The 25,543-nt window shown below is 44.7% G+C and overlaps 3 protein-coding genes across 3 annotated transcripts in view; 2 read left to right on the forward strand and 1 right to left on the reverse strand.

Annotated features, from left to right (window-relative positions):
* Positions 1 to 4,696, reverse strand: part of homer1b (homer scaffold protein 1b) — a 23,426-nt gene extending 18,730 nt beyond the window's left edge. Inside the window, exon 1 of the mRNA XM_086206010.1 lies at positions 4,157 to 4,696. Coding sequence (XP_086062136.1) covers positions 4,157 to 4,161 — 5 coding nt within the window. The 5' untranslated portion in view covers positions 4,162 to 4,696. The remainder of the gene's footprint in view (positions 1 to 4,156) is intronic.
* Positions 4,697 to 6,271: 1,575 nt separating this feature from the next.
* tent2 (terminal nucleotidyltransferase 2) lies at positions 6,272 to 12,254 on the forward strand. Its single transcript, XM_086205277.1, has 15 exons — positions 6,272 to 6,369; positions 6,697 to 6,837; positions 7,160 to 7,285; positions 7,377 to 7,608; positions 7,683 to 7,797; positions 7,963 to 8,051; positions 8,153 to 8,210; positions 8,517 to 8,583; positions 8,687 to 8,763; positions 8,863 to 8,991; positions 9,114 to 9,157; positions 9,407 to 9,543; positions 10,995 to 11,086; positions 11,187 to 11,266; positions 11,364 to 12,254. The coding sequence occupies exons 2-15, from the start codon at positions 6,728 to 6,730 to the stop codon at positions 11,448 to 11,450; spliced, it is 1,443 nt and encodes a 480-aa protein (XP_086061403.1). The 5' UTR covers positions 6,272 to 6,369; positions 6,697 to 6,727; the 3' UTR covers positions 11,451 to 12,254.
* A 1,246-nt stretch (positions 12,255 to 13,500) lies between these two features.
* Positions 13,501 to 25,233, forward strand: cmya5 (cardiomyopathy associated 5). Its single transcript, XM_086205207.1, has 15 exons — positions 13,501 to 13,631; positions 14,431 to 15,073; positions 15,234 to 17,519; positions 17,550 to 18,290; positions 21,169 to 21,264; positions 21,382 to 21,600; positions 21,696 to 21,718; positions 21,921 to 22,045; positions 22,135 to 22,269; positions 22,583 to 22,729; positions 22,831 to 22,978; positions 23,513 to 23,646; positions 24,521 to 24,638; positions 24,723 to 24,899; positions 24,975 to 25,233. The coding sequence occupies exons 1-15, from the start codon at positions 13,516 to 13,518 to the stop codon at positions 25,231 to 25,233; spliced, it is 5,367 nt and encodes a 1,788-aa protein (XP_086061333.1). The 5' UTR covers positions 13,501 to 13,515.
* The last annotated feature ends 310 nt before the right edge of the window (positions 25,234 to 25,543 follow it).

Here is a 25,543-nt window from a genome sequence, read left to right on the forward strand (position 1 = left end):
AATATGGAGAGTATAGGAAGTCAGAGAGTGAATCTGGGATGATTAATGCTGCTCCACAAAGCTGCTTGTGGAGTGCTGTGTGCGAATTATCATAATCATCGACAGCAGTGTAAGTGGTGGAACTGTGAGTCATTTCAACTCTCTCCCAGCACACATCACACAGCCGCGGCCTGTCCGTATGATCTGTGCAATAGCTGCTTGGCAACTGCCGTCCTTTTTCATTGCATAATTTGATGGAGCTGTGGCAAATTTTTTCACTTCTTGTTGCTCAGTTGAACGCGAATCAAATGCAGAAACATTCTTGTGCTTTGATTCTTACATGAACGCGGGTGCCAAAGAGATTTGTTCCAAAATGACACCCACCAGATGTCAAAAAAAGCAATACCTACTCCTACAACTGAACTTTGCAAAAGGCATCATATTATGGAATATGTTTTGAGTTGCATGCTGCTTTCTTTTAAAACATGCATAATCCTAACACATTTTTCCCTTTAAAACACACAACTTATCCCTAACTGATGCATATGACAGGCACATTTCTAAGGTGACCCTATAGCCCAGTGGTTACGGGGCTACCTGGAGGTCAGTTCCGACCACATTGATCCTCTCTAGCGGTGAACTGTGCAGCAGCATGTAGGCGGTTAAACAGATTTACCAACAGGGAGACGCCAGACAGATCAAGGAGATGCTCTAGGACATCTTCTGTGAAATAAAATGAGTTAAATGCAGAAAGTATGTGTGCAGATGTGTGTGTACGACAGCAGGCCACTTTATTGCCAGGAGGACGAAACAATACAAGATAATCAAGACAAGGGGGAATAAAGAAAGGGGATCATGGGCATGAGATAGTCAGAGATGAATAAGAGATAAAGGATAAAAAAGTGAATGTGGGAAGAAAAGAAGAGGAGGAGGTCTTTGGCATGCAGGGTGTCTGGCGCGACACGAGGGCAGGTAACGGAACGGGAATGTTAAAACAGAGGAAAGCAGGGGAAGGAGAGCGGGAGTGAGAGGAGGCAGAGTGATGAGGAGAACATGGACAATGAGACATGTGTAGGAGTAGACACAGAGCTGAGGGTCCACACACCTTCTAAGAGAAGAGGAGTGGGACGCTAAAAACTGCTAGCGTGGTGTAAATGATGAGCTAATGCTACGTGCTTCTCATGTGCGTGTGTGTGTGTGTGTGTTTGTGTGTCTGCTCCATCCTGCATTTACAATTGTATCATACATAATTAACTCTTTGCGAGTTTATTCAACCAAAATTTTCTATCTTTATTCATAGATTTAGAATTTAAAGTACAGTGTAGAGTAAAACTATTGATACTGCAATCAAAGAGGTGTTTTATTGCAGGTCAAATATTCAGATGGAGGGGGTGAACTACAAAATATATTCAGTCCTTGGTGCAATGATGATGATGATGATGATGATGATGATCACATCAATTGATTAATTTACCGACCCAGGGATGAACTGTCCCTTTAAATATGCAGATTGATGGCACAAACGTCAGCGCTACAAATGTTAACACAGGTATTGATTAGTGAACAACAGACTGTGCCAATGCCTGCAGCACATTGGACATGAACACTTAGTGTGACAACTACACTCCAGCTTATGGGGAGGTCACTTGTTCCTAGTTAGAAGCCAGAGATAAAAACTAATTTAGCTTTATTTGTCATTAATTTTATCAATAAAAATTCGAAACTGAAGAAAAGGAAAATGTATTTGTAGTTGGAAACAATTTCAGGATGGTTTTTTTTTTCTTTCTTCTCATCTTTGAGTCAAAGTGGGTGACATTTAATTGTGCCACCAGGCTTCAATGTTGCTGGCAAGAACATCCTGGAATTGTTATTAAAGTAAATTAGTGACGAATCACCCACATGAAGCATACATCAACAATAGCCTTCTTTTCCACATAATCCAAAATAGCATATTGTCAATATGTTACAGGCCCCAAAATTCCCCAAATCATGTTTTCAGGGGAGCTCGTCATCGTTATCAAAGCGATACTTCGCCAAAAATGTATGTGGCCTTTCAAGTACTCACAAATTCACAGAGATGTTTTTTTCCTTCCTGCATTACTTTTTTGTGGCTCCTGACTGCAGGGAGAGCCAGCCACGTATACATATTCAGCAAATAAAAGTGGACTGTGCATGAGAGTTCGTAAACTGGCATTTTTGGACAGTTTTGCTTGATAGCCATTCGTTGCTGTTAGCTTCAAGCTAACTATATGTGGCTGGCTCTGTCAGCATTTCTGAAGTCCCAAAGAAGTGATGCAGTTGACCGAAATTATCTTTGTGAGCTCAAGACACCGATTTGTGATCACTTGAGAGGCAAAATACACTTTTCCGGGTGACATATCACTTTAAGAGGTGTCATATATGGCAACACACAAACACACACACACACACACACACACACACACACACACACACACACACACACATCTGCAGTTGCAGGAGTAGTAACAGGTGCTGAGTTTGTCCAGTGCTTCAGGGGTTTGATGCACAGATGTGAACAGCGTATAATCAAACAGCTAACACACATCTGATAAGACGAACGCATCATTTTATTTTCTACTTCAGTGTGTCCCCTTTAACTGCAGCTGCTCCTCTGTCTTTCGAACGTGAAAGTCAAACAGCAACCCTCATGGAACCACCCACCTCACCTCGTGCAAGTTTCACCCTTTTCAAGAGTTTCCCATTAATTCCCGAGAGGATAACTTGAAAGTGAGTAGATCTTGTATAAGGTAGAGAGGGGCTATTAATGAGAGCTCCCTAGTGGTCTATCTACAAGAGGAGCCTTAGATGACCTGACTTGCACTTGCGAACACATATTTCCCTCACACTCACAAGCACAAGTGAGTCCGTGCATTTATTATCCCCGGCAGACAGAGTGTTGATAGGCATCTCCAGCTCTTGTCCAACATGACTGTTCTCCACTCTGACATTAGAGCTGTAAGAGGCCTGGTATTGAACCGCTGGGCTGGAAGTGAAATATGACCCTATCAGCTCGACAGGCAGCCAGACCTGCACCTCCACACACCTTTATCTCATCTGCACCTTCATGCATTAACACATAAGCACATAGCGGCATTGTTCTTTGAGGCAGTTTACAGTTGATTCCTCTGTGGATCAATTGACTCATTGAGTCAGTTGCATAACAGTAACTTAGTCACCAGAATGGCAGAGCCTGGTGGAGAACTGAAGCTGAGTGGGAGACCGTTGAATGATGTGCTGCACACACTGTAGGAGGTGAGAGTGGGTGCCTGAGAAGCCTCCTGTGTATCCTAGTTAATGCTGGAGTTTTGGCCGCCTGTGCCATATTGTTAACCTCTCGCTTTGCAATTAATCACAATGAACTGAGGGAGACAGGCATTAATGAACGGCCGGCTTGCAGGGAGGAATGGCCCCTTGTGCTCTGGGTTAGTTAAAATGAGCGGTCTTGTGCAGGTATTCCACCGATGGGCTCTTATTGTTCATGATGCGCTTTAAGACGAATGTGCAGCGTTACTGACATTCCCCCTGCATCTAACATCGTTCGGTTCACAAACCGTCTCTGAAGCAGAACCCAGAACAGGATGTACAGAACAACACAGACCTCAAAATATTTGAGAAGAAATGCTGTTGTTACACATGCCCCCATTGAAAATTACATAACTGTCTGTAATGTAGGTTGAGAGGGACAAGAAGACCCAGAATAAAAACAGCATTATTAATATATTTCTCTTTTTTTTCAGATTGGAGGAAACTTTCATTAATTTTGATAAATGCACCCAGAAACCCTTTCAGGAAACTCTGGCCATTCTGCTCGGGGAATAACCACATATTAATCACTACAGTGACGCTAAAAGTTTGAGGATGGGGAGAAGTTCAGCCTCAGCATTTATGTTGGGCCTATTTCTCTCTTAACGAACCCTCCAGTGAGGAAACATGTTGCTTTAAATGAGATTTTTCAAGGCCATGGGAGGACCATTACTCAATCAAGGATGCCAGACAGTCCCTGAACTAACCATTAGGTTTATGAGGCAGTGAGAACCAGACATTTTTATGCATACACCTTGTGGTGTGGTTTCCATGGCAGTGAAGTTCATAGGCTTCCCTGTGAGGCAGCTGACATGATAAAGGAGGCAGCCTGCGGGATAATAATCACACTTACCCCATTGTTGTGGTTGAAATGGAAGGCGACACTTGACCAGTGATCCTTTTCTCTCCGGCAATAAAAATGAATGTCTCGGATTGGCTGCTGCGTATGAAGGTCTTCTCTCTATACGACAGCCTCCCCTGTATCACCGTCGGTGCGTCTGCAGGAATGTGATGACAACTGCTCCATTCCCCCCTCGGCTGTCTGTCACTGCGTGGGTTCACACATACATGACGTTCTGCACATGGCACGGGAATCAGACCTCCTGCGGTGGTGTTTGACGATGATGGAGCAGCGGCGGCAGCAGCAGCAGCAGATCCAGAGCAATAGAGAGCCGACAGGCGCCGTCGTTAAATGACAGATCCTCGCTGTTGGAAGGGTGGAGAAGCCCCACTGCCAGGACTGGGAAAGACAAGCCTCAGCCAGTAGATAACGCACAGCATCACCCTGTCCATCCGCCTCTCTCTCGCTCTCTCATTACCATTGGCTCACAGGCTACACCCCCACTCTCTCCCTCTCCCTCTCTCTCTCCCTCTCTCTCTCTCTCGCCCAGCTTTTTTCACACACTCTGGGTTTGTGCATCCCTAGAATCATACGACTCCTCAAGGATCACTTTGTAAAGAAAAAAAAAATCCTGCTGTGGTTTTATTTTTGTGGAGCCGTTTTGAATTGATTAGCAGTTTCTATATGATGCCTCTATTGATCCATCCCCAGACCCCTCTGCTGCACCGAGGCCCCGCTCCTCATCTGGCTGATGCATCATTTCCTCCCACAGATCACCGTCAGTATTGAACTTCCTACGTCACGACACCGGCCTCCGCAGTGACGTCACTCGGTGCTCCAGGGACCGATTTTATTCGGTGATGAATTGTTTTACAAACATGAAGTTTATTATCAACTCGAGCTAAAGGAGGAAAGCTCATTCTAAGTTCTGATGATCATCTCTCGCGTTATTTTTCTGAAACCTGTAAAAACTGCACCCATCGTTATAAACAGTAAACAAGTCACCCTGGTCCTCATCAGTTTGGGACCCTGTAACACTGAGCATGCTCCGTGAGTTATTGGGATCGTTTCCAGTCAATAAATCAATATTCTTTCGGCCCGTGTTTGACACCCTCCAATGACCAAGTATAATCTGCTTTTGTCTATAAGAGAGTGATTATTCACCCTAATTAACACATTGTACATCTTCCTTAATCTTATATCCTGGTTTAAGGGGTTGTCACCAGGTTGTGTGAAAAATGTAGGTGTCTATTTTTTTTTTTGTAATTTGCTTTAATCACAATGGCATTTCATGACACAGATTCAAGGGGACATCTAGTTCTAAACATGTGATAGTGAAGAAATAATTCACTTTATTCGGAAATTAAAAATTGATATACAAGCAAGTTGTGCCTTCTTGAAACAAAAAAAATTTGATGACGCAGGAATGTGGGGTATTAACAGCGCTTATAAGATGCATTATTGTGGAAAAGCCAAAGTTTAAATGAATTATTGTGATTTCAGACTAGAACAGTGTCTGTAGCACCATTAATGAATGCCAGGCCGATTGTTTTCTCATCACTTTGTACAACTCCAAAAACCGTAGTGGTCCTCTGGCAGGAACATGCATGTTATGTTCACTGGGAAGCTTGAATTAGTGACTGTGGACTGTTCAGTCCTTGAGCCATGAGTCAGATCAGATAGAGGCTGGCGAAATGTTTCAATGTCCACGTTTATCCCAGTTGACCACCTTTTGACCTTCAGGTATTCTGACGGAATGCGTCCTGACAAACGCCAATCGCAGCAACAGAAAATTCCATTCCAGCTTCCACAAATCAAAATCATTTTCAACCACTTCTGAGGTCTCATAGTTGACGTTCTAACACCAGCAACCTCGTGCGATGGTGATTTGCTTATCTAATACACAGACAGAAGCCGATCATTCAAATGTGACTCATTTGCATAATTGTATAAGCCCACAGAAAAAGTCACCCTTGTGCATCGATCAGTGCCAAGAACTGGCGCCCAGTGACGTCATCAATCAAAGTCTTCCTATTGCACTGTATTAGATTTCACTCTAAAACACACCTGAATCTACAAGGAGTAAAAATTCTGCTTTGCGAAGTTCTCTTTCAGCGAGCGCAGGGCCACGTCCCCTTTAAACCACGTTTCATGACGTAATGCCCAATGCGGAAGTTTGTACGTAAGAAATTAGCTCCCTCAGTTTTGTTTACATGCGGATTTTGGTAAGTGTTACACATGAATTAAGCTACATGCGACAAGTGGAACCTGTTGTTGCTCAGTGACACCGTCGCGCAGGCTTGTTTTTTAGGTGAAAGTTCCGACCGACGCTTTTAATCCTGGAAGAATTTTGTTAGCGACGGTTGAATTAGCTAGAGAGCTAAAGTTAGCTAGCCGCTCACCCTGACCACCAGTTTGCTTTCTTTTTCGTTTTTTCATTTATTTTGAATATTCAGTGAGGATTTATTGACCCAGTTTGCACACTTTAAATAATCGGCTGCTCTGTCACCTGTTTTGTTTTTTGTTGTTGTCTTCCATCGACGTCGGCAAAGTTGATGCTGCGGCTCCGTGAGGCTCCGCAGCATGTACCCACGCAGCGGTGCACCGATGGGGCGGCCATCCTACAGTCACGGTATACATCCTCCATCCTACATGACCCGGCTCTACGATTACAATCGCCCGGTTGTCAGCAGGTGAGACTGACCGAGGGTCTATATAGCAACACACCGCGGTATTGTGGAAAATATTGAGAATAAAAAGTCACAGACTAAATGTATACTCGTGGAACAATATGCTACGGAACTTTATCGGGCTGATTTAGAGAATAATCAGTTATTTGTGTGTGTGTGTGTGTGTGTGTGTGTGTGTGTGTGTGTGTGTGTGTTTGAGTGAGTGAGTGAGAGAGAGAATCCTCTGTGCAATAGATCTGTGCTGGAGGAGAAGAATACTCATCAACATCAACAAATGTACATTGACACTTTTGTGTCCTAATCAACCCTGTGTGTACATTGTCAGTGTCCGTGGTCCTGGATGGGAGAGGTTGCCTAAATATGAATGGAAGCCCACCATTCCGGTTGCTCCTCCTCCTCCTCCTCCTCCTCCTCCTCCGCCTCACACCCCACCTGTAACCATTGGGCGGAAGTATGTTGTTTTTTTCTATTTATTATAACTTTTATGAACTTTTTCTTAACATATAGTTTTTTTTAATCCTGTGCAATAAAACACCTTTTAGGAGGCACAACGAGGAATTCAGCCCCCATGTTGGGAAGCGCCAGCGCCTTCAGTCCTCTTCGCTCTTAGGCTCTCCTCCACGTCATCGTCCTGACCAGGTGGAAGCAGGGTCCTCACGATCGTCCTTCAACGGCTTTGGATTTGCTCATCCCAGCCCACATCCTCCTCAGCACCTCCGGGTGCCAGTGATCCCAGAAGGCCCTAAGAACCTACACTTATATGCAAAGGACAAGGTATATTCAGAACTTGGAGACAGTATACACAGAGGACATGGAGTGTGTGTGTCAGTGTGTGTTTGTGCCCTCAGCTGAGTGGTCAGATGGTGGAGATGTTTGAAGCGTGCCAGCAGCAGACGTCGGATTTAATTCGTAAGGAGATGTGTCGAACTCGGCTGCAGGAAGACATTCAGCGTATATTCACAGGTGTGTGTGTGTGTGTGTGTGTGTGTGTGTGTGTGTGAGAGAGAGAGAGAGAGAGAGAGAGAGAGAGAGAGAGAGAGAGAGAGAGAGAGAGAGAAACAATCCCACAATCAAGCTCTGGTGAGTCTTTTTGTTGTGCCCTTTAATCCCCAGCTGTGTTTCTCACAGTGGCGCGACTTTATCTGACTGGATCGTCTATGAATGAACTGGGCTGCCGGAGCAGTGATGCTGACGTGTGTCTGGTCCTCAGGGAGAAAGTAAGCGTCTTGACTCTACTTCCAAAGTTGTGTATGTAAAATGTGCTTCTGTAGATACGTACCTGCTTCCTCGTTATCACCTGCATGCATTTTTGTTTCAGAAAAGACCAGAACCTATTCATGTGCTCTCTGTACTCCACAGATTGTTCAAATCCCTACGTGAGTAAAAATAAACCCTTTAACTAGTTTAACATTAATAGGAATGTATTCTCTCAACATTTGTCTGACATTTTTGTCAACACGCAAAAGTGGCCACTTAATTGTTTTGTGTCTAGTCAGTAAGTGTTGAGGGGATTAATGTGGGTTTTGATTGTCAGGACATTTTCTGAGATGTAATGTTTCTTTTTACACACTAGATGGCACTGTTCACTCAGTGGAAAATGAGTTTTAAGGTTTAAAAACACACACACACACACAAAATAAAACTACCACAAATCTCATCATGTTTCTTTTTTTAATGCATAGCATATGTGGACAGGACTCAGCTGATCAGAGCCAAGGTGCCGATCCTCAGGTTCAGAGAGAAAGGCGGGTAGGGGAAAAAAAAAATCGTTGCAGGAAAACTTGCTTTACAGCAAATTTGAAATCAGATCTTAAAGTTAATATGATCGTGTTACTACTTTGGTCTTTTGTAGTGATCTGGAGTTTGATCTTAATGTCAACAACACGGTGGGCATCAGAAACACATTCCTTCTAAGAAGTTATGCTCACGGTAATTGATTTCCTTCATCTTGAAAACTCTTTCATCTGTTCTGTGATGGCGTAGCAGAGCAGCTACAGGTTCCCTCCTCTGACCTGCTGTGTCTCTCAGCTGATCTCAGGGTAAGACCCTTGATCCTTGTGGTGAAGAAATGGGCCCGGTACCGTCACATCAATGACGCCAGTAAAGGAACCTTGAGCAGTTACACACTAGTGCTGATGGTGTTGCACTACCTCCAGAGTTAGTACACACACACACACACACACACACACACACACACACACACACACACACACACACACACATCCTAATGCATGCATTTGACTTGCTGTGAATCTCATTGTGTTTATTTGCTGTCACAGCTCTTAAAGAACCGGTTCTCCCCTCGCTACAGAGGGACTACCCAGTAAGTGTCTCCACGGTCTTATGCAGCAGATTTGTTTTGAGCTCCCTTTTGATCTTTTTTTTTGTTGTTGTTCCTATTATCTGTTAAATTTTTTTTAAATTGGCATCCACTTCACCAGATGTTGCATCTTCCATCACTAAATATCTTATTTGAACTCTTTATTATCCATCACTTAAAATGACTTATTGAAACAGACGTATTTATAACAAGCAACTCCGCTCAGTTTTGTCTCTTTTCCTTGATTTTTAGGAGTGTTTCAGTCCCTCAATGGACATCGACATGGTTCCAGAGGGACCCAAACACATCCCCCCCTACATCTCAAGAAACCAGTCGTCTCTGGGAGAGCTGCTTCTGGGCTTTCTAAAATACTACACCACAGACTTCAGGTACCTCCTAAAGACAGCACATTACTGAGTCAGGTGTTTCACATGCGTCCACGGTTGTTTTTCCTGCTCTCAGTCCTCGTCCACTGACCCACTTGCCCACTGCTTCTCCCTCACCAGTGTCCCCTGTCCCCTCTCCGGTATCCCCTGTCCCCTCTTCTTCCTCTTGCCTGCATCCTGGTTACAGGTTTCATGTTTCTGCTTGAAGGGCAGCAGCAGGTGGGACCGTTGGTCTTACGCAGCACTAACATGACATCCTATGATGTCCGTGTTTGCAGGATGTATGTTACCGTGCCATGCTACATTTATGTAGTGGACCAGGTTGATTTGAACCCGTTCTGTATCATAATTGTACCTTCTTTTTTTTTTTTTAAGGCTTGCATGCTGTTATAGGAATGTATTTACTTCTATCAATTAATACGGAGATTAAGTGATGTAAAAAGGTTTTTGTTTTAAATTGCTCTTTTTTTTTTTGTTGCTGTGATGAAAACCACAGCTCTTCTACCTTAATTTTGATGTTTTTAAGAGACGTTCAGGTCCCAAAAAGCTACAATTGGCTGTAGACCAAAGACAAGTAGTTTGACTCCCAAGACTCAGACGTTGACGTCTCATGCCCGGTGTGAGATTTTACACACACATAAATTTAACGCGAGCTACACTGTGCTACACAAATCTACGAATCTTAGGTGCGACCACCGATCTGATGCGTGTGCACTGCATTAAGATGCCCTCTGAATCTGAGGCTATGAGGCAAGTAAATAACCAGTGTCACCAGCACCAAACCTTATCAACATGCATCTTGTTGCCATAGCGATGGTAGAGCAAGAAGTGAGCCTTTGGTAGAGTGACTTTCGTGCTCGTGTAAAAAGATAAACAAAGGAGGAAGAGCAGAAATGGCAAAAGAAAAAGGGGGCCGAATGGGGACGATACTTTTGCAAAGAGATGTCGAGGTGAGTAGCGTTAGCACGCCTGTGTGGTCACGTTGGTCAGTGCATAATTTCATGCTTCATTTCTATTGGCTGGTTAGTTGAGGTAAGTGGTAGCGGCAGTCACACTGTGAGATGATCATCTTAAATACTAAATATAATATTTGCCACCATCTTTGAACTGGATGAAGTAGGACCAGAGGTTTGGAGTGAGGGCCAAAGCTATCGCCGCCATCTGTAGTTATCTTTCATCCGAGACATCCCAAAATCCCAGGGCGTATACTGGGCTTTATTTTAGATCAATTTGCCAATTAATCACAGCCATCATTTAACTTTGACAGAATCAAGATTGCATCATCCTCTTACAAGTTACAGCAAATTAAACCATTGGTGGCCTGAAAGATAAGAGGTTATGTGTCTGGATAATTCTGTAACCTGTGAATTCACTGGTATGTACTCTGTTTCATTTCCAGTGGAATAAACACCGAACTATGTCCTTGTTGTTGTTTTTTCCTTTGTGTCCTGCAGGTGGGATAAGCAGGTGATCTCAGTCCGAGAGGCCAAAGCTTTGCCCAAGAATATTTCCCCAGAGTGGAGAAACACATACATATGTGTGGAGGGTAAGTTGACATGTAGCTCCTCCGCCACCATAAATATCTGGAGCATCAGAAGTACCCACAGAAATGTTACATATGTAAGTGACAGTGATTTCTGTTTCAGAGCCGTTCGAAAGAAATAACGTGGCCAGGGCAGTCCACGAGCAGGTCAAGTTTGATGTCATTAAAGCTCAGTTCGCTGAGGTACACGACCGTCCCGGGAGCTCTCATTTAGTTCTCTCGTGTCATGTGTGTGAGTTAGTCATGATCCTGCTATTCTCCCCTCCTTCTGTCTGTGCAGTCATGGTTGATCCTACAGAGGAAGAAGGACCTGAACGCCATTCTCCCTGTCAGAACCATCATTAATAAGGAGTCCTCCTGGAGATGAGGGATTCCTCTAATTATATGCGTTGATGGGAGTCTTCTACCTCAAGACAGGCCTTTCCCCAGCGATGGTGTAAGATCTTTGGAAGACGCGGAAGCAGGTTCCTCTCTGCCTCTGACCCTCAAAGACTCTGAGACTCACTGTACTTCCTTTGGCAGAACCGATTTAAAATATGGCGCTCACTGTCAGAAAGCTTTTGCTGCCTTTGCCAAATGTCTGTAAGTATTAGTATTGCAGTGAGACGACAATCATGGAGTGACACCAGTGTGCTGTGGGGTCAGAACTCTCTCTGAGGAGAGGAACGCCCTGAACTGAGGCAGGATGATCATGGACAGCACCATCGGCAGCGGTGGCGGCAGCCACATGGCATCCCTGGTGTTACCATGAGAAGATGCAGAAATGATTGACAGGTTTGGCAGACTGGGCTAAGCCGAGTTGATCAACTTTGATTTCAGTTTTATTTACATCCGCCTTCCTGGAACCATAGTCATTGTCAAGTTTCAACTCTTCACTATTTTTTTCCCCATAATTCTTCTCATTGGAGTCTGCTGAGGGATCACTAGAGGACTGCGCCCGCTGGATAGTCTTTGTTTTAGATTTTGTTCCCTGAACCGTGTTCAGAATTACTGTGCTGTTCACTCATTTCCAGTTCTCATACGATATGAGAGAGTTTTCTAGACGTGAGTGTGTTCTGTTCTGTTCATACTTCCGTGGGTTGTTTTCTTTTTTCTTTCTTTTTTCTTTTTTACAATTTCTACATTTCAGACTTTTAAGTGTTTAAGAAATTAAATCTTTGAAGCTGTACAATTGTTTTCACGTTATATTTTTGAACTCATGGTGAAGCTCGCTGGATTGTATGATAATAAAAAATACCCTTTGTACCTTACTGGCCCAGCTAAATGGAACAGGGTCACAATTAATGATACAGTATTAATTAGACCTTTGTTTATGTAACGACATGTAAGATTGCTGACTGTGAGGAGGGCCTATTAAGATATAATGAAACGTTATTAAGAGGAGACTAGATGCATCGCACAGCCCATATCTACGTCAGTGCAGTGCTGCCCAACATAGGGCCCGTGGACCAAATTTGGTCCAACATGAGGTTCAATTTGGAGGCTAAATAATAAGGTAATAAAAGCCAATTCAGAAGATACTGTAAGTTACTGTTTAGTAAACTCTTACCTAGAATCTCCTTTTTTTTTCATAATTTGATTGGGTAGCAGTGTAACACTGCACAAGTGCTTTTGTTGAAATTATACGGATTAAGAACGACAAATGCGCGATTATTTATTACTTAAACTCTGAGTTTAAATGACTGTTTTTATCTGTGTTCATATACAGAGGACCTACAAGACCCAGCAAATCACAAGCACAAATTACATCCTTCATCCTGTTCAATTAATTCTGTTTTCCTGGTTTTATCAGTCTCATCGGCTGCTCCCTGATGTCATCATGATTTAGGTGTTTGTGACTCAAAAGTCTTGGAAAAGATTATAAAACTAAACTAAACTCTATGTCTGACAGCTTGTGTGCTGATTGCTTTTCTAATTACACCTAGTTTTATGACTTTTGCATGGTGCCAGTGCTGTCAGTGAGTGAATGTGTGTGTGTGTGTGTAGCTCTGCTTAGCGTTGCTGCCAGAAGCAGGGAGACCTGGGGGTACTGTTTCAGCCCATGGCCTATATTTAACCTCGCAACGGGGATTTTTATCTTAAAGCCACATTGCCTCGACCTGCGAGCCACTGGCACGGACCAAGAACCACGCAATTATTATTTAACAAATCCATTACATTGAAGTTCAGGTGTTGGAAATGGAGTCATCCAAGGGTTTGTTGTTAGCGTCTCCAGCCCCAAACCCTTAGACCCTGAGCCCCTCGCTTCATCATCTCCACTCCCCTCTGTTCATTCCCCACAATCTATTTCTGTCACCCGCTGAGTCAGATGGACAGCTCCCAACTTAGAATGACACAAACAGACAGAGCAACTCATCTGAAATCAGAGTGGCTGAAAACATCAAGGGGACTCTAAATTATACAGAAAACAAGACTGGGAACAGCGAGGAAACATGGATGAGAGCGGGAGTCTGGACGCGGAGATGACAGAGCTGCAGGAGTGTCAGTGTGAGGCTTCAGATGCCATCAGCCAGGACGACGAGGACGAGCTGGAGGAACTACAAAACAGGTGCTTAACAATCTTCCCCACTGGACCTTACAAAACAAATTATGGTGTCACTTAACCTTGTGTGAAGTCTTTTATGCTGGAAGATGAGAAAGTTACTGGATGACGCGTTTGAGTCCATTTAACTCAGATTTTTCTCAGAATGTCTCACTGCGTGAAAAGCCTGACTTGGCAAGAGGATCCGATTTACACAAAGAGACACTCATTTAGCCCCTATATTGATCATCTGCTCTCCGGCAGACGCCATCATACAAGGCACTAAATGCAGCTCCATTCAGATATTTGATATTTGCCATCAGTATTTTACATCTCATGTATCATGTTTCATGCTGGGTGCTCTGGATATCCAAACCCTGTCATAAATTGTGGCACTGATACGTTGGATGTATCGCAGAAGGTTAGGCATCTCCTCTCTAATATTACATGTATGACACTTTGGGACGTCACCTTGCTGTAACCGTGCTCGGGCCAAGCTGGATTCATAGCAGCAGGGACAGCTCAGAGCTCATTATTTTTTCATCTCATTACTCACACTGGCACCAGATATCTAAAGGAAGATATACACCTCTCAAGTAATCAACTGGAGAAAAGATTAGCAGGTGCCACCATGTTTTCAGCTTCAACTGCTGCCTCGGTGGTGTGAAACGTAACGATGATTCCTGTCGGGTTACAGCTGATTCATTAGTTTGTTTTCTCTTCTTTCCTTTCCACGACTTCTGCAGGCAGACGTTTGAGTTATGTCTGTCCTCTTCATACGAACGGAAGAAACCCCTCTCTAACTCTCGATTCTTCTTTCCTTCAGTCTGCGAGAGGTTGTCCAGGACCAGTCTGTGAAGCCCAAACTCCAATGCCTGATGGTGGATCCATCCTTCTCCATGGTAACTGTCCAGAGTGAGGACAGTGGCATTGTTTGGGAGACGGCTTCCAGTCGTTGCTCGACTCCTTGGGCCTCTGAAACCAGTTCCATATCTGAAGCCTGCAGCATGGAGGGCTCTGGAGCCGCTGGGAAGATCACCATAATCTTTGATGAGGATAAAGTCGTCCGCAGGAGAACAAGATCCGGAGGACGGAGTAGCAGGTTGGGAGACCGGCTAAGCCGACATGGCAGTTCAAGATCAGCCTCTGCTCTGGGAGTGGAGAGACCTGAGATGGCAGAAGTGTCTCTCCCCAATGTCAAACAGGAGAAAACCGAAACAGAGCCGGACTTGGAGGAACTCAGAAGCAAAGATCAGCAGCTCTTTAGTTTGATTTCAGAAGGCTACGAGATTCTCAATATCAGGGTGCCGTCCAAGCTTCCAACTGTGGATGAAGAAGAGAGCACTGAGCTGCAGGACAATTTGTCTTACCTGGACCAGACCCCTAAGATCCGGTCCCGAAACCACCATGACTGGACCTCACAGAACCATGACCTACCAGAGGAGATGGAAATACTGGATAGTAATGAGGTAATTATAATTCATCTGATTTATTATGCAACTTCTATAATTTCTACATGCAGTGGCTTTGATTTCATGTGATCCTTTTGCGGAATTCATTAATTTTCCTTAAAAAAAGCTGGTAAAATGTCCTCTGTGGATTCATGTGCTGATTGTAATCTCTCCACAGCCTACGAACCTAGACTCTAACCAAACGACAGCAGACACTGAGCTCAAGCTCACACACACCCGTAAAGATGGCACCAGCGACATCGACTACTTTGAGAAGTTCACCCTGCTGGATGAGGTGGTTCCTGCAGAACAAGCTCAAGAGCTGCAGCAGGAGCTGGAACAGCCTGCAGCGGAACCTCAAGCAGAGCGGACGTCTGCTAATGAGCCAGCCACAGAAAGCCCCTCAGCATCTGAGGACTCTTTTGTCTTTGTTACAGATATGGACATAGTCGGGGAACACCTGGATGAGGTCTTCTATGGGGAGGGACCTCCTCCTGACGCGGTACAGCGGAGCGAGGAGATGGAGGATGAAAAAGAGGAGAGATCTAGGAGAGAGAGTCAGAGATCGAGGAAGGAGAGTGGTTCAGTGCTGTTCGGCAGTGAGGAGACCATCCTTACCCCTATTTTTATCTCCCCCGGACCTCCTAAGATCATTGACCCCATCCTGCTGGAGGAGCCCACTGCCATGTCCTTCATGTACTCTGACCTCTATGAGGATGCAACAGGCGAGAGGAGGAGGAGCGACGAGGAATACTCTGAGGCTGAGAGTGTAACATCTGAGAAATCTTTTAAGAGACGTTTGTCCGATTCCGAGGAGGCTGACGGCTATCTGGAGAAGTTTATTTTGAAAGATGAAACTCCTGCATTGGAGGTTCAGGCAGAGGCCGTGGAAGATAAGAGGGAAGGGAGGACGATGTGGTCACAGAGTAAATTTGAAATGACAGGATGTCTAACGAGAGTGGTGGATGAAGAAGACAAGGACGAGATGAAGACAGAGGATGTAAAAACACAAGAAGACAGCTCTGCAGAGATGAAAGAAGATTTACCAGCAGCACTGTTAGAAGATAAAGAGGTAATCGTTCCTGAAACAGAACAGGATGGCAAGAGACTAAAACTGACAGTGGGGAGTGAAGAGCCGCCCCTCTCAGAAGAAACCATTCAAGAATCAAAGCCGATTGAGGAAGGGCTGCAGGATCAAGAGGATTGTGAGCTAAAAAGAGTCCAGACTGAGCGCCCCCAGAGCTTCACTGACAAGCCTTTTCCTGAAACCCCAAAACTGGACATTACAGTAGAGAAAATGAGTGAGGAGCACCAGATAGAAGAGCCAGCAGGTATAGTCAGTGAGAAAAGCATCATTGAACCTGAGCAGCCATGTCAAGCACATGAGGAGATAGACAACACAGCTCCGGTGCTGGAAGAGACCCCTGTGAGCACTGAGGACCAACCTGAAATACACAACACAAGCTTGTCTGAGGTGGCAGTGGTGGATAATGAGATGGTGGCAACCCATGAGAAAGAAGCCAGGGCTGAGACCCTGGCAAACGAATTTGAGATTATAAAACAGCAAATGCTCGGTTCTACTGAACCCTCGGTAAAAGTGGAGACATCAGCAGAACCATCAGGGGAAGAAGCTTCACCTGTTGAGGTTTCCTCTGATAGTGAGCCGGCTGTACAAGCAGTGGTGACGGTTACTGAGAAAGCAGATGGGGACAAGGCTCAAACTAAAGTTCAGATTGATCTTCAGGAGGTGAATGTGCCAGCGGTTCCTGAAGGTGACTGGAGACAGAAAGTTTTATCAGAGAACGTCGACGCCGATTCCCCTAAATCTATAGTGGAAACACCAGCAGAAACATCAGTTGGTAAAGAAAAAGAAGTTGTTGGTGAACAAGCTGCATCATTCGAGGTTATCCCTGATTGTGAGCCAACTGTACAAGCACGGGTGAAGGCAACTGAAAAGACAGTGGATGAAAATGAGGCTCAAACAAAAGTTCAGATTGATATTCAGGAGGTGGATGTGCCAGCGGTTCCTGAAGGTGACTCGAGACAGGAGGTTTCACCAGACAGCGTTGTGGGGGAGACAACAAAATTTGAGCCTCATCAGGAGTCAAAGGTTGTAACTGAGAATTCAGGTGAAGTAAAAGAACTTCTGATGCAAGACAAAGTCATGACGGATTCAGACCAGAAACCTCACGAGTTCCTTGAAAGTGAGCAGCATCATAGAGACCAGTCAGCAGCTGGGAGTGAAGAAAACCAAACCGTACTGACAGCTGAAGCCAAAACATCCACAAACAACGCTGGAGCTGCTGCTCAAGAGACAGCAGGTGAGGAGGAAGAGTTCATCGTGCTCGTCCCGAAAGGACAAACCGTAGAGGTGGACATAGAAATCAGTCCGCCATCCCAGAAAATGATAACAAATGATAGAGTGGCTCCCCCTGAACCTCCAAACAGATGTGAAAATCTCACAGTATCTGATGACATCACATCATGCTCAGAGGCTCCTCAGGAACCAGCGAAAGAAGCAATAACAGAACCACCACTGGAGGCAGAACCAGAATGGAAGCTGGAAGCAGAGTTGGACTTACCTGCAACACCTGCGGAGGAAGCAGAGACAGAGGAGGCAGGGCCAGAGAGGGACTTGGAGGAAGTTGAGGGTTTGTATCCACCTCTGAGGAGTTTTGCTCCCCAGGAGGACTTATCTGAGCTGCAGAGGGAGGACGTACCAGTGGATGCAGCAGATGCAGAACAGAAGGTGGAAGATGTCCCAGAGACACACGTTATGAAAGAAGACATCAGTTCATGGATGGATCTGCACAGAGAAGACGCACAGCAGAAGACAGAGCACGCTGAGGCAGATGAAGAAGGTCCAGAGGTGACGCTTGAGGAGCCAGAGTTTGAGGTGATATCTAAACAGGATGCTGGCGAGAGAACAGAGGCTGAACCACAGAGAGACACAGAGGAGCCAAGACCCGAGTCTGCTCAGGACAGAGAGGAGAGGATGGAAATGGTGGCGGAGCAGAAGGCTCCAGACGTATTTGCAGACGACGAGCTCATTGAGGCAGAGTATGACATCATCGACGCTGAGGAGGAGAGTCAGGCTCGACTGGCCACTGAGCTTCAGGGGATGGACTGGTTCTGCCACACCTGTGAGTGTCTGCTGTCAGAGGACGACTGCGTGTCCGGGGAGCATCACGACCACCAGGTGACCGCTGTGGATAAAGCCTTCCAAGACATCAAGGTAATGTGGGATGCGGATGTTATACACACTGACATTTGTTCTGGAGGAGTTCTCAACCTTTTCTACTCACCCAAAAAAGATCCAGAAAGATCTTGGCTGATCTACTGTAGTCTAATCTAATGATCTATTTGAAACATAGGAATGAAATCCAACCAAAGTTGAGTGTTTGGTTCTGGTTGGCCTTAAATTGATGACATTGTTTGTACAAGAATTTTATAGAACTTTTAATTTTTATTATAATATTTTACAGCCTTTATATCGCTTGAACACATCATTTACAGAATATTTTAGATTTATATTCTACTTTACTAAAATCATTGGCCCAGTAGATGAGAAACATCATTTTAGAATTTACATTAAGTGTTTTTTTTAAAGCTGTCTAAAAAACATACAGACAGGAGGTAATAAAAACTTAATAAACTAAACTAAAAATGTATTAGTGGAGTAAGGAAAGCAGTTACAGAGTTGACAAGTATCAATATGCTCAGGGTACCTTGATATCACATAAAAATATAGATTTTCTAAATTTATTTTAAAGACTTTGAAGAGGAAAATTGATTAGCAATGAATAATGTGTAAAAACATTCATCAGCTCTTTAGTACAAATAAAGAGACTCAAAAGATGCTGACATTTGGGAGTAATTTACTATTTTTTTCCCCACTTCCTAAAAGTCAGGTACTGATAAATGATAAATGAAACCTGCGTATTTGATCTCACGTAGATCAAAAAGTCATACAGCAGAACAATTCTTTTAAAAATACTGGAAATAAAACGAGCCTCATCTGTCTCCATCCATCCATCCATTTTCTATACCGCTTATCCGTTCAGGGTTGCAGGGCAGGGGCGTGGAGCCTCTCCCAACTGACATTGGGCGAGAGGCAGGGTTCACCTTGGACGGGTCACCAGTCCATCACGGGGCCATCAGGAGCAATTAGGGGTTTAGTATCTTGGACATGGTCACCGGGGGAAGTGAGGATCGAACCAGCGACCCTTCGGTTGCTGGATGGCCACGCTATCCCCGAGCCATGGCGCCACATCCATGTGATATGTTGAAAGGAATTAATGGCAAACAGAACTATTCATATGAGGCGATTAAATCCAGACCCTGTTTTACAGGACGACTCATAGCTCTTTACTGGCGCTGAGTTCACAGTCTCCCTCCAGATGTTTTTATCATTCTATCTGGCTGCGGAGCTGCAGCTCTCGTGATGAAACCCCCATGCACTTTACCAGCATTCCTACAACAGACGGTCACGATCATCACACACTTTACTGGCATCAGTTTGACTCATCTTCTGATAAACTGATCCTAAATTAGCCGGCTATATGATGAGCATGATCTCAGGCTGCAGACATCCTGGTTGGATCGCTGTGATGTAACGCTCTGCTTTGATCTGCGGAGCGGTCCAGTGAGACATCATCAAGTGGATATGTGATCACACACTGTTCTCGTCTGCTGGCCCTCGGGGTCAACGCGGGGTCAACGGTCTACTTTGATCCGGATTGCTGGTTGAGCGTGTGTGTGTGTGTTCCCTGGTGTTAATTCTGCTGACCAGCTCAAACCCCTCGACAACAAGACCCTTTCTGACTGTCCTCCGGTGATGTGTGAGGACACATTCATCAATGTGAGGGAAGGTTGATGTAACCAAGTTTCCTGCACATAAATAGCAGAACACTGGAACAATCCGAAAGTGATTCGCCGTGGTTTCCAGATGATACTTGAATCAGGTCTTGGCTGTGTGTGATTCTCTATTCATGTGAAACACTGACAGCTGGACTCTAAATGAGACAAAGATCAAAGCTGTGAGGCTGAAGCCAGCACTGTGAAGTACAATCTTCACATACTCACATGCTCACTGGCGGAGAAACTGATCCTGACAGGTTTACCAAAACAACTTCGCAACACAACTCTGTCCGCTCCGATTCTCTGAACTACAACGTGTAACTCACTCCTAAAACTCTTCAGACATGAACTTCTAAAGCTATGCTCACACATTCTCCCTCACTCACACATACGCACACACACACACTCGTGCGCGCATGCTCATACACCTGTTTTCTGACTCTAGGTGGAGGGGGGTGACCTTGGTAAAAGTGAGCTTTCAGATAGTGGCCGGGTGATTTCAATTGTTACGCGTCCTTGAATATTCTCTTCAAACGTCCTCTGACAGCCACACTAGGACATTCACCTGCCTTATCAGTGCGACAACACAAATCTAATTCATCTCCTACTGATGGAAGCCATTTTGATTCCTCCTCACCAGTAAACACTGGTGGCTGGAGGCTTTAAAGAATGAAGCAACTGCTTCGATGATTGTGGTTAAAGCTCACTTTGACCGCACAAGCCCCTTTTTTGGGCTGTAACTCCAGAATTTACAAACTAATTATGACAAACAGATAATTATGACTACTTTATTACCTGTCATGTGTGCAGTGTGTTCATATTTTTCCTGCACAGAGGGGAGTTTTTAACCTTTATTCACCGAACAGGAGTGGCAGCTGTTATTCTCATTGTATATATATCTATATCTATATATATAGATATATATATTTTTACAATTCAATGAGAACAAAGGATTCTAAAAGAAAAAAAATCACAAAAATGCCAATTAGCATGAAATGACAAAGCAATGACATTTTCTATCAACTTCAATGTGACAACATAATGTTGCACAAAAGCACTTTTCTAGCCAGTTAAAGTTAATAAAGTTAGAAAGTCAATAGTTTCTATTTAATATCTATATATACGTCATATTATATGAGCCTGTAACCTGCAGCTGAAAATATTGTAATGATGATCCTTCAATTCAGCAGTACACTTTTGTGCTAAGAGGCTCTAGTATCAAACAGTGAACCCTGGAAGTGTGTGTTTACCAGGAGACGCTGAGCGACTGGATCTCGGAGCTGCAGGGCCGGTCGGAGAACATTGAGGACCTGGTATCAGAGCTGGAACTGGCCTACAACTCTGTAGAGGTAATGCACCGTGACTTTGGAGAGAAATAATATTATTTTCGGATGTTTTCTGTGTCATGGTATGGCTGCTTTTATTGTGTAACACTCTTCTGCTATTGTCCTGGTCCTCTGGTGCAGGACCAGTATGTGGAGAGTGAAGCAGCAATGCAGGTGCAGAATGAAGAGATGATGGCGCTGGTGATGGAGCAGTACAACAACATGTCTATCAGCATGGAGGAGGAGAAGAAGGTCAAACTGGAGCAGCTGTATGACCAGATCGTCTCCTTCCAGGAGAGCATTGACTCTGCTAAGGCCTCCCTGGAGACAGCAGTCAGAGAGGCTGAGACGGACGCTCGGGTGAGTCCCTCACCAGTAGCGGTGCTTCCGTTGTTCTCTGAAGAGTTTGTGTCAAAGTTCTCCCTGAATCCTTTTTGTATCTGTTCTCCCATTAGTCACCCGAAGACATTCATGCAAGGTAAATGTGTTTCCAGTGAATGGAGCATGATGTACTAACAGGAAACACGACTGGGTGGCGATTAAAAACAGCATGCTGCTTCAGCTGCAGTTATTATTATCGCTAATTAAAGTGTTGGGAGGATTTATCTCTCCATTCCAAGCATGGCCTACATGTGTTTGGGACTGTGGCCAGAGGCTAAACACTGTGGTTATGCGGCCAGGCTCAAGGCAGCTCTGGAGACAACCATGACACTGGAGTTGGGCTCCAAGGGATTGTTGGTGTTCGAGGATTACGCAAAAGGCAAAGCTTCCAGCTCACACCTGGCACAACGGAAGGGAATTCCAGGTCTGATATGAACACGTTTGCAGATCAATCTGAGTCTAGTTTCCTGTTCATATGTGTTTGTGACGAATCTCTCCTGTCATGTGCCACAGTGCCTCAGAGACCCACGCTTCAGCCCCAGGAGCCGGGCTCAGCCACCAGCACCAATGTCACTGTTTACTGGAAAGTCAACCCTGGAGACATCATAGACTGCTTCCAGGTCTACTGCATGGAGGACCCACAAGGAGGTACGTGCATTCAGGGCGGTGGTTGAACTGAAAAAGGGCTACGGAAGTGGCCAATGTTCTGCTTTGAAGCAGGAGGCTCAACCCCAAGGCAGAAGGTTCCTGGTTCGATCCCCGGTTCCCAACTCGTGAGCAGCTGGGAGTTCAGGTTGTGCTTTGCTCTGTGAAAGTGTTAAGAGTTTGGCACATTCCATGACACAACATGCACGTATGAGTGAATATGATAAGACGTAGTGGACATTAAGGTGCCATGTTTGAGATGGCAGTAGAAATATTTGGATCTTTGTCTGAGGTAATACACATCTGTGGTCCTCAGCGGTGTCCGAGGAGTACCGCGTGACGGTGAAGGAGAGCTATTGCGTCCTGGAGGAGCTGGAGCCTGAGAAGACTTACAAAGTTTGGGTGATGGCTGTCAACTACACCGGCTGCTCTCTGCCCAGTGAGAGACTCTGCTTCAGGACAGGTCAGCACACACAAAGTTACAACAAAGCCTCAAGTGAGGCTGATGAAACTAGATTTCCATAGAGGCCTCGATTTCAAACTCTCATTGTCTGTTTGTGGCAGCTCCGTCGGTACCCGTCATCGACACCGAGCGCTGCAGCGTCATGTGGGATTCAGCCATGCTAAGATGGAGTCCAGGCCTGCAGACGCCTGGACAGAGTTACACCCTGGAGTACTGCCGCCAGTACGAACTGGAAGGAGACGGGCTCAGGTGGGTCACCCTGCTGATCCTGAGGGATTGCTGAGCAAGCATTACTCATCAGAATCAGTTTTATTGTCATTATGCAAGTATAACGAGATTAGAGGTTCCCTTAGAATCAAGAAGTACTTAAGGTTCAGTACATATATAGAATAAAAAAATGAAGAGTAAAATAGGACAATAATAAAAAAGAGATACACATTTACGGTCAGATTTGCGCACTCACCATTATTTACAGTTGTAGGTAGTACCTATGTTTAATTAACCATTAATTAATACTTTGTGTTACTTCTCTTGTCAAGTAGGGAACACGTATCCCTTAATTAACTCTTCACCCTAACTCCCCCATTTTTATACCATCTTTACTGAGTGCTGCAACATGGGCACCATTAGTAAATGATCACCGGCCACACTAGATAACTATAAACTGATTAAGTATTACTAACTCCTAACTAAGCATTAACTAACACTTATTAATGTACCCTTCTTGTAAAGGGGCGCCTCTCTCCATCCATTTATGCGTGTCTGTCTTTGCCACCCTTCCAGATCAGTCTCAGGTATCACGGGCTGCGAACACAGAGTTCTGCTGCAGCCCAATGAGAACTACCTGTTTTACATCAAAGCTGTGAATGAGGCTGGAGCCAGTGAGCAGAGCGAGGCTGCCCTCATTTCAACCAAAGGTAAAAACAACAACAACAACAACAACAGAAACCTCGACTTATGAGGAAGACTTTTTCAATCAATCAACCTTTTCGGCTTTAAAGGGTCTGGAAGTCAGGTTTTGCTGGAAAGACACACCCCAAATAAATCTAGAACAGCTCAGCAACTATCAGGTGTATTTGCGGGATCTGGGCCTTTATGGGTAGGTGAGACCTGAGAGAAGATTCCTCCAGGGTCAGAGACATTGTTACTTTTTCTATGTCAGAGGATTTTTTTCTTTTTTTTTTTTTTTTTTAGATTACGACCATGATTGCAACAACCTTATCTGCAGAAACACCACTGAATCCACTCAGTAACACCTTAACCGTAACGTAACTTAATCTGATTGAAATATCACAAACACCTCGGTTCTACAAAGGTTCCTCTAAGGACCGGATCAGGCGGACACTTCCAAATAGTACTGGGCTTCTGTTGGAACCATGGGTGGATCTGTGGGGCTTCCAAGTGTTAAAAGGATAGATTTCCCACTCGTTCCTGAGAGAGGCGACCATGGCAGTTGTGAGGTGTATGAGGTGATGTCACTGACTGTTAGCTAAGTACTGTTTTGTTCCCTGTTTTCTTCTGAGCGTGTTTTTATGTGCTCTGTTTTACAGTTCCATCATTTATTTTCTTTGCTAGTTGTTTGGGTGGAATGGAAAAAAGTACCTCTTTATCTTTTTAACACAGCATAATAATGTACCTTTTTAAATTTTCATAAATACACCGATGACATCGTTGTATGCTTTTGTAGGAGCCAATAAATACCCCCCCCCCCAAATTGAATGCAATTACGAACAGCCGAACTCCTGTCCTTTTTTTATCCCGTTGTTGTCTTTAACGTGTTGCTGTTTCCAGGAACACGGTTCCACTTGCTGAAAGCTTCAGGCCACCCTGCTCTGGAGCTGTCTGAAGACCAGACCACCCTCTTCTACTCCCCGGATGCACACAAACACGCAGCCCTCGCAGAAAAGCAGTGAGATTCTCAATACTTACCCGGTACCTCCATTTGGAGTGTTTTGAGGCCTGTGTGTGACGTCTCAGCTGCTTCATTTTCCAGGTGTCCGTCTATCTTGGGTGAGCCGCTACCAGCGAGGGGTCACTACTACTGGGAGACCATCGTGTCAGGATGTGCGGCGTACCGGCTCGGAGTGGCGTACAGCGCAACCAGCAGAAACAGCCAACTGGGTGAAAACAGCCTTTCCTGGTGTTTGCAGTGCATCCCGACTCCATCTGGGTGGGTACACAGCTTCTACCCTCCTCTTTTGGAGTGTTTAAACATCGTCGTCTAAACATCCTTTTGTCCCTCCAGCTGCAGGTACCAGTTGCTCCACAATGCCGTCCAGTCCAGTGTGTTTGTGATTGACCTCCCCGAGCGAGTGGGAACTCTCCTGGATTACCAGCGCGGTCGTCTATGTTTCTACAACGCCCAAACTGGGCAGCTGTTGGGGGCCTTCAACCAGAGATTCACCCAGCTGTGTCACCCTGCTCTGGCCCTGGAGATGCCAGGCAGCCTGAAGGTGTGCACGGTGCTGGAGGTGCCCGAGTTCACCAAGGACAGTCAGCTCTGACACCTGGGAGTATAAACTTGATATTTATTGATTTATTTATTGATTTACCTAAAGATCACTGTTGTAGGAGCCTGTAGGTAGAAGGGAAATTCCTGTAAGAAAACCCAAGGTAGGTGTGGAGAACACGAATGAATCTCAGCTCTACTTCAAGAAGCCATGTTTTCTATGAATTCATTTGATTTTTCTGTTAAAGAAGAACAGATGGTTTTTAGTCATCGTCTTATGTTAACAGAAACAAAAACTTACTGTAAATATAAAAACAGAGGTATTTCAAATTATCAGTTTAAATACAACACAATCAAATGCCTTG

Source organism: Aulostomus chinensis, chromosome 6 (assembly GCF_037954235.1).
Source record: "Aulostomus chinensis isolate RoL2024-O1b breed Wild chromosome 6, RoL_Achi_v1.0, whole genome shotgun sequence".
NCBI lineage: Eukaryota > Metazoa > Chordata > Actinopteri > Syngnathiformes > Aulostomidae > Aulostomus > Aulostomus chinensis.

Coding starts and splice junctions, on each gene's coding strand:
- tent2 (XM_086205277.1), top strand. CDS start 6,728: ATGTACCCACGCAGCGGTGCACCGATGGGGCGGCCATCCTACAGTCAC. Junction 8,052..8,152: donor GTCTGGTCCTCAGGGAGAAA/GTAAGCGTCTTG, acceptor TTTTTGTTTCAG/AAAAGACCAGAACCTATTCA. Junction 9,158..9,406: donor CGCTACAGAGGGACTACCCA/GTAAGTGTCTCC, acceptor CTTGATTTTTAG/GAGTGTTTCAGTCCCTCAAT.
- cmya5 (XM_086205207.1), top strand. CDS start 13,516: ATGGATGAGAGCGGGAGTCTGGACGCGGAGATGACAGAGCTGCAGGAG. Junction 21,601..21,695: donor AGGCTGAGACGGACGCTCGG/GTGAGTCCCTCA, acceptor TTCTCCCATTAG/TCACCCGAAGACATTCATGC. Junction 24,639..24,722: donor GCAGCCCTCGCAGAAAAGCA/GTGAGATTCTCA, acceptor TTCATTTTCCAG/GTGTCCGTCTATCTTGGGTG.